Genomic DNA, 7,176 nt, shown 5'->3' on the forward strand with positions numbered 1-7,176 from the left:
TATTTTAATTTTTTATATATTTTTTCAATTTTATTTTTTAATTAATATTATTTTTATTATTTATAATACTTTAATAAGAATTATTATTTTTAATTATTATTATTTTTTAATGTATATGAAATAATCAACTGTAAGAAAAAAAATATTAAATTAATAATTTTTTATTGTGTTGAAATCGTTGGTGAAAGAACAGTATTTCGACTACTTCACGAAGAAAGTTTCGAAGAAAGTTTCGAACCAAAGTTATAAAGTTTCACCGGATGGTGTCACAATTTTATTGTTATAGGTTTTTATTTATAATTTTTTTAGTTTTTCCATTTACAACAATAAGATCATTTATTGTTTTTTTAATTTGTGATGTTAAGAGATTTATTTATAACACTATATTTTAACGGTATATTATTTTAGGTTTATGTTTCTTAATATTACAAATTATAAAAATATTGCCGGGATTTATTAGAAATTCTATCATTAAATCAACTTATAAAAATTTTATTGTGCTCTTTCAATAATATTTTGTCATTTATTAGGAGATATTTTTTCTTGATAAGTTTTTTTTGTGAGAAAATATATAAGGTTGAACTTCATCAACATTATTATATATATATATATATATATATATATATATATATATATATATATATATATATATATATATATATATATATGTGCTTGAAGAACTATATCTAGAGTCATTGACTTAACATTTAAGTCTTGAGTATATTTACCTTCATATCTATCATCATGATGAGACTCTGAAATTTCTATAGACTATGCTTCTAATAAATAGTTTGAAAATAATTCAATAACTTCTTCTGGGATGTACCTTTCAACGATCGAAGCTTTCGATCAGCGACGATTCTTCCTATATCCTTTAAAGATCTTCATGTATCTTTTTATTGGATAGATCTACCTTAAATAAGTTGGACTACGAAATCTGATTTCTTTGACTAGATTAACAATTAAGTGAACTATAATGTAAAAAAATAATGGAGGGAAATACATCTCCAATAGACACAAGATTATTGCAGCAACATCTTACAATTCATCTAATTTTTTGAAATCAAGTACTTTATTACATATAGCATTAAAGAATAAACACAATCTGGTTATAGTTACCCTTAAATTTTTCGGTAAGATGTCATGGATAGTCACTAGTAGAAGTTGTTGCATCAAGACATAACAATCATGAGATTTTAAACCTATTAAATTGAGATCTTTCATTCATACAAGTTTCTTGACGTTTGATGAGTACCCTTGGGGATCTCTGATGCCATGCAAAAGCTCGCAAAAAATAATAATTTTCTTTTTAGATAAAGTGTGACTTGCCGGAGGCAAATAAGTCTTTTTTTCCTCATTTTTCTAGAGCCGAATGTTGTCGTATACCCATCTCCACCATATCTAGACGAGAATTCTTAATATATTTAATCTTGCCTTAAATGTTTAAGAGTGTTCCAATCAAAATATCACACATTTTTCTTTATATGCATCACATCATGACAATATCTTACATCGAGGCTAGACCAATATGGAAGATCAAAGAACATCAATCTTTTTTTTCAAATATTCTTCTCAACGGACCCTTTTTTATTATTTTCAAAGACAATATTAATGTGTTATTGTCGTTTATAAACTTCATCCCCGGTTAAAGGCTTAAGAGTGATATCAAACTCATACTCTTCCTTAAATGTCTTCTGCAATTTACAATTCAACAAATTATTATCTTTTGGTAGCATTTATTTCAGCAAGTCAAACAATTATGTGAAACTTTTATCCGTCTATCCACTTTTTGCCTTCATATTAAACAATTTTAACACCGCAGACAATATAGTGTAAAACTTATGCACCCCTTATATAACGGTGCATCATTGTCACTACATAAAGTATCATACATATGAGCTTACCTGAAAGAAGATTATCTAATATCATGAATCATATCTTCTAATCAGTAATTCATTTCTACATCAACTTCATGTCTTTGTGATGTCGCAATTTGTTGTTTATCTATTTCACAATGCCACATCCAAATTGTTTAATTTTGACAATTTCCATCATAACATGGGTGATGAAATATTTCTTTCTTTGAATTTTTTTAATATCCCCGCATATAACACAAGTAAAATATAAGATTGCATTATTGTCATGAAGATTTTGTTCCGCGTATTCAAAGAACTCAAGAACTCCTTTCCCATACACCGAGCCCAATCTATGAGCTTTTAACAACTACGTCCATAATACATTTTAAAATTTATATCAAGAACTTGTAAAGTCATTTAACAATACAACAACACAAAAACAACATTCTCAATATAACAACTTACTAAATCAAATTTCAAAAATATGGAAAAACAATATATACCATAATACAATAATACAACAACAACATTGTCAACAACACCTTAACAATCTCAATACAACAACACAATAAGAACGAAATAACTTAACAATAATATATAACATTTTCAACAACACAAAAAACAATCTTAATCTCACTCAATCACAATAACATATAACATTAAATAACAACAAAAATCTATAACTATCTCAACAAATAACAAAAACCTAAAACTCAACATGAATGGTGATGAAATAGATAACGTACCTTAGCTATGAAGAAAAGGATGAGGCAGAGAAATGATTTTTGTGTACACTTATTGAAATTTCATCTTTTCACTCCTTGATTCGAATCTTATGGAGTTTTCTTGGTTTTTATTATCATTTTCTTCTGTTCTTTCACTAGGCAATTGTGTTATGAAGAAAATAAACTAAAACATGTTATGTTTTAATTTTTTGAGAAATACTTTTCACCACGGTTGACAAAAATAACCGTAGTGATATATTGTACATATCACCACGGTTTCTCTTCACAACCGTGTTGAAGTTATATAGGATTTGTCTATAAAACTGAACAAGAGGGTTATTCACCTTTTTATTAAACCTAAATTATTCCGCTTTTAACCTACATATTTCATTCTTCACAAGTTAATACACTATATTAAAACACTTCATTTAAAGATTAAACTTAAGATTCACTTTATTAAATAAACGATGTGCTTGAGTCTTAACATTGATCTTTAATGTCAAAATTCTCAAAGAATAGAAAAAATGAATGAAGATATTACACATAAGCGTATCTTAGATTGTAAAAAAATTTGTATACAAAATTTAAACTTAGTGTTATTACAAAAAGTAAACTCTTTGTGAGTTTGTGAAAAGTAAACTCTACGAAACTGAAAAAAAGAACGCCACATTTCATTACTCTTGGTAGAAAGAATTGTGGTCAAAAATATTTAAATTTTAATATAAATATAGTAATTATGGGGAGGCGCCTATTTTTGTAACGCAAAAATGGAAAATTGTTGATGCTGAAATTTGAAGTGTGTAATCCTTAATATATCACCACAGTTGTTACTCTGTACCGTGATAAAATGTGTTTTATTAAATAAATAAAAAATAAAGACACCTAAATAAGAGTTATTATTGATAGCTCATCATGAGAGGGAAACATTCATATTGAGTCAAACATTCATCTAAAGGTCAAAGATTCACCTAAACAAGTGAAAGAAACACCATATATCCACCCAAAATCTTAAGGTGGATAGGTGTATGCGTGCTCTTACTTATAAAGTGCTCAACCTTCATTTTTCTAAGAAATGAGGGACTTAGAACTCACACTTGTTTCTCAACACAACTCATACTTGTTTCTCAACAATCTCCCCCTCAAGTGTGAGTCCATATACCATGCTTCCGCTCAAGTGGAAGCTCTTTCATCCACATGCTTGTACCGCCGTTGACATACACCTTTACTCGTCATGGACACTTCAACGAGACACACTGCCTGACCACCATGTCAAGAAGACTTTCGACACAAGGAGTTGATCCCTTACTCGAACCAGGGTCCGATACAACTGACGACGGATCATCATGAGAGGAAAACATTCAGATTAGGTCAAACACTCACATAAAGGTTAAAGACTTATTCATACAAGTGTTAGAGACAACACATATTCATCCAAAATCTTAAGGTGGTAGGTGTATGAGTCCTCTTATTTATAAAGTGATCAACCTTCCTTTTTTAAAGAATGTGAAACTTATAACTCACACTTATTTTTCAACACAACACACACTTATTTCCCAACAATTACTTTGGTTTGATTTAAAAGACGAAATAGTAAAAGGTATATATTTTGTAATAGGGCGTATTAAGTCTTTAAGAACTCCAATATTCTTCACTATTTGAAGATTGTGAAAAGTTGAATGAGAATGACATAAAATCATAGCACAATTATTATCCATGTGAGGTTGAGACATGAAGCGTATCTTTTAATTTAAAAGATTAAAGGTGAAAGTGTCTACAACAATCAACACGACTATGAGAGCCTTTGGCAACAAAAAGAGGAATTTTGGAAGGAGAAATGCCAAGTCAAGAAAAGTCATAGATAAAACGTCACGTGAATAGAAGCTACAAAACTGAAACCACCTGAAGGCAGATACTGGAGGTGACAAACTTGGCATTAGCGAAAGACTTGATCAAAATATATGCCTTTTGATTAGCATTGAGAATTTGCAGAACATGTAATTGCTTAGCTAGAACCTTCCGTAAAACAACACACGTTCTTTTTGCTCAACATTACATTAAAAGAAAACAACAAAGTAAAATGTATTGAGAAAACAAAAATAAAAATCAAATTCTTTCATTAGACTAAGCTCTATGTTGTTATAGAATCGTAGACTCTATCAGAGGCCTTCTCTGTCTGAATAAAAAGAGTCAGAAAAAACAAAAACATGTCAGCATCAAACAAATAATGAATGAGAAATCATTAATGAAAATAAAGAAGTTTTTAACCTCTTTCTTCCAATCAGTGCGTATTGTAATGATCAATAGAGCGAATACTTGAACAATGAACGCACATATAATCCCCAACAACAGCCCCTACAATAACTATATTTATCACCAGGTTGAACCAAATCATAAGATTGCGATAAAAGATTAACCACTGTATTTACCTTTCCACCAACATGCAATACAAAAGCTAATACTACCGCCATCGGAAGCCCAATTAAATAGTACGCTCCAAGATTAACATAAGCACCAATTTCCTGCCGACCACATCCTCTAGCCATGCCTGAAAGAACACATTGTAGTCCGTCCAGGAAGTGGGTTGCAGCAAGAATTGGCAACATAGTTGCAACGTATTTCACAACTTCTTCTTCATTACTATAAGCATAACCCAATATATTGCGCGTAAGAAACATCACTGCTCCGACTACGATGCTCTCAATAATTGCAATCACCACAACGACACACACTGCCAAACGTGCGGCCTGTGGGTTCCCAGCCCCGAGTTCATTCGAGACACGAATGCTACAAGAATCATTCAACCACTAATTAAACTACACATAAACTAGAGCATGAGAATAACAAAAGAGAATAAAACTTTTGTGAGATTCGGCTTAAGTAAGATAACGAGATTGCATAAGATTCTAACCTTATTGCTTCACCAAGTCCAAATGGTATCATCCAAATAGCTACTTCTGTATTCAAACTGTCAAAACCATGTCACTGACAATAAGTAGATGAAAATAATAACAATATGGACGAGAATCTCAAATATAAAACAGACCAGATAGAAAGCACTGATGTTTCCAACTTTGAATTTGGAAGAAGACCAGAAAGGAGAACCATTAACTCAAATGACCACATTTCCAAGCTGCTCCCCTCCACAATTTCAACAACAAAAAATTAGAAACTGAAAATGCAATTAACAATGTACATAAAAGCATTAGAGAAAGTGATTACCAAACCATTAGAGTTGAAGGAATAGCAAGTTTCAAGAAAATAGGGATGTTGTTAAGTGCCTCCTTGGAAAATCCATGCCATGTTTTGTTACACGAAGGAGAAAACTTGATATAAAGTGAGAGTATAATAACATTCAACCATTCAGAAATTGAATTTGCTATGGCAGCCCCTCTGCCACCTAATCCGGACTTGTATACCATAATCCAACATAGAGGAATATGAAGTAATGTCGTAACTACGGCGCTAAACATCATTGGAAATACAATGTTTTGAGTCTGTAAGAATCTGTTGAGGCATTGTAGAAGACCATAACCAAAAAGGCCTGGAACCATTAACTTCACATAGTTTCCTGCCTCTGTAGATATTTCAGGATCTTGGCCGAGTAAAATGAGAATGGATCTTGTGTTGGCCCAAATAATGGCGAGGGGAATCGCAACGATCATGAGAATGAACATAGCTCTCTGCGTGTGTACGCCTAACATGCGGTACTGCTTTGCCCCATATGATTGTCCACATAATGTGTCCAATGCACTTGCCATTCCTGCCTGTATTTTAAACATAAAAAAACAAATTAAGTGTGGCATCCAACACGCGTCACTGTACGACACTCTCGGATAAAGATAAAGAGTCAAAATCAAAGAGATGGGTTAAAAAGTAACCAATAAACTGAAGCCAGTGACAGTAGCAAAAGAAGTAGCCATGGAAGCACCAGAAAGAGTCAATTCACCAAGATGACCAACAAACATAACTGAAATAAGATCGATACCAAAATTCAAAAGTGAAACTGAAACTAATGGTCCTGATAGCCATAACTGTTTTTTCACTTCTTCAATCAATTCTCTTCTATCTTCTTCCTTGCTGTTCTGTTTTGTTTCTTCAACAATCAATGGAGTGTCAAGCGACATTTTGTTGAATCTCCTTTTCTCTTCTATTTCTATTTTCTAGTATTAGTTTCACTAAGAGAAACTGAACTCTAACACTTTTGTTTGGTTTTGATAAAAAAAGCCAAACATATAAGAAGAAAGAATAAGGTAGCGGCAAAAACGTGTATTATTTTCTGTTTTTGTGGTTGAAGTAAAAAGTTTTATTGTCACATGTGAATAAATTGTAAGTTAATTCACATCACCACAGTTGAAATTAGTGTCATAACTTCTATACCAACTAAAATGACAAAAGCCTTTCACACGATGACTACTCTACCGCAAACTTTTTTTAAATCTTATTTATTACTAGCAGTTTTGCATCCAATGCATTTTCCTACGAGTATTTCAAAGTAGTTCTTTCATAATGTGTCCAATAACACGCCAAAAGAAATCTTTTTATTTTAAAGTAATTCTTACATAATTTTTTAATAATTCACTTTCAATTGATTTTAA

The 7,176-nt window shown here is 31.3% G+C and overlaps 1 protein-coding gene across 1 annotated transcript; it reads right to left on the minus strand.

The window, feature by feature from the left end:
• Positions 1 to 4,303: 4,303 nt before the first annotated feature.
• LOC127110850 (protein DETOXIFICATION 16) lies at positions 4,304 to 6,847 on the minus strand. The gene is made up of 7 exons (XM_051046167.1): positions 6,460 to 6,847; positions 5,801 to 6,345; positions 5,625 to 5,711; positions 5,490 to 5,546; positions 5,008 to 5,365; positions 4,847 to 4,933; positions 4,304 to 4,754 (listed from the first exon to the last, which is right to left on the minus strand). Exons 1-7 carry the CDS (start codon positions 6,703 to 6,705, stop codon positions 4,710 to 4,712), a joined length of 1,425 nt encoding a protein of 474 aa, XP_050902124.1. The 5' UTR covers positions 6,706 to 6,847; the 3' UTR covers positions 4,304 to 4,709.
• Between the last annotated feature and the right edge of the window lie 329 nt (positions 6,848 to 7,176).

The sequence above is a fragment of the Lathyrus oleraceus genome, chromosome 1 (assembly GCF_024323335.1).
Source record: "Lathyrus oleraceus cultivar Zhongwan6 chromosome 1, CAAS_Psat_ZW6_1.0, whole genome shotgun sequence".
Lineage (NCBI taxonomy): Eukaryota > Viridiplantae > Streptophyta > Magnoliopsida > Fabales > Fabaceae > Lathyrus > Lathyrus oleraceus.

What these genes read in the sequence shown, in the direction of transcription:
- LOC127110850 (XM_051046167.1), bottom strand. Translation starts at nt 6,705, where the DNA reads ATGTCGCTTGACACTCCATTGATTGTTGAAGAAACAAAACAGAACAGC. An exon ending in CCTTCAACTCTAATGGTTTG is followed by an intron (nt 5,712 to 5,800) that starts GTAATCACTTTC and finishes GGAGGGGAGCAG; the next exon opens with CTTGGAAATGTGGTCATTTG. An exon ending in ACATCAGTGCTTTCTATCTG is followed by an intron (nt 5,547 to 5,624) that starts GTCTGTTTTATA and finishes TGGTTTTGACAG; the next exon opens with TTTGAATACAGAAGTAGCTA.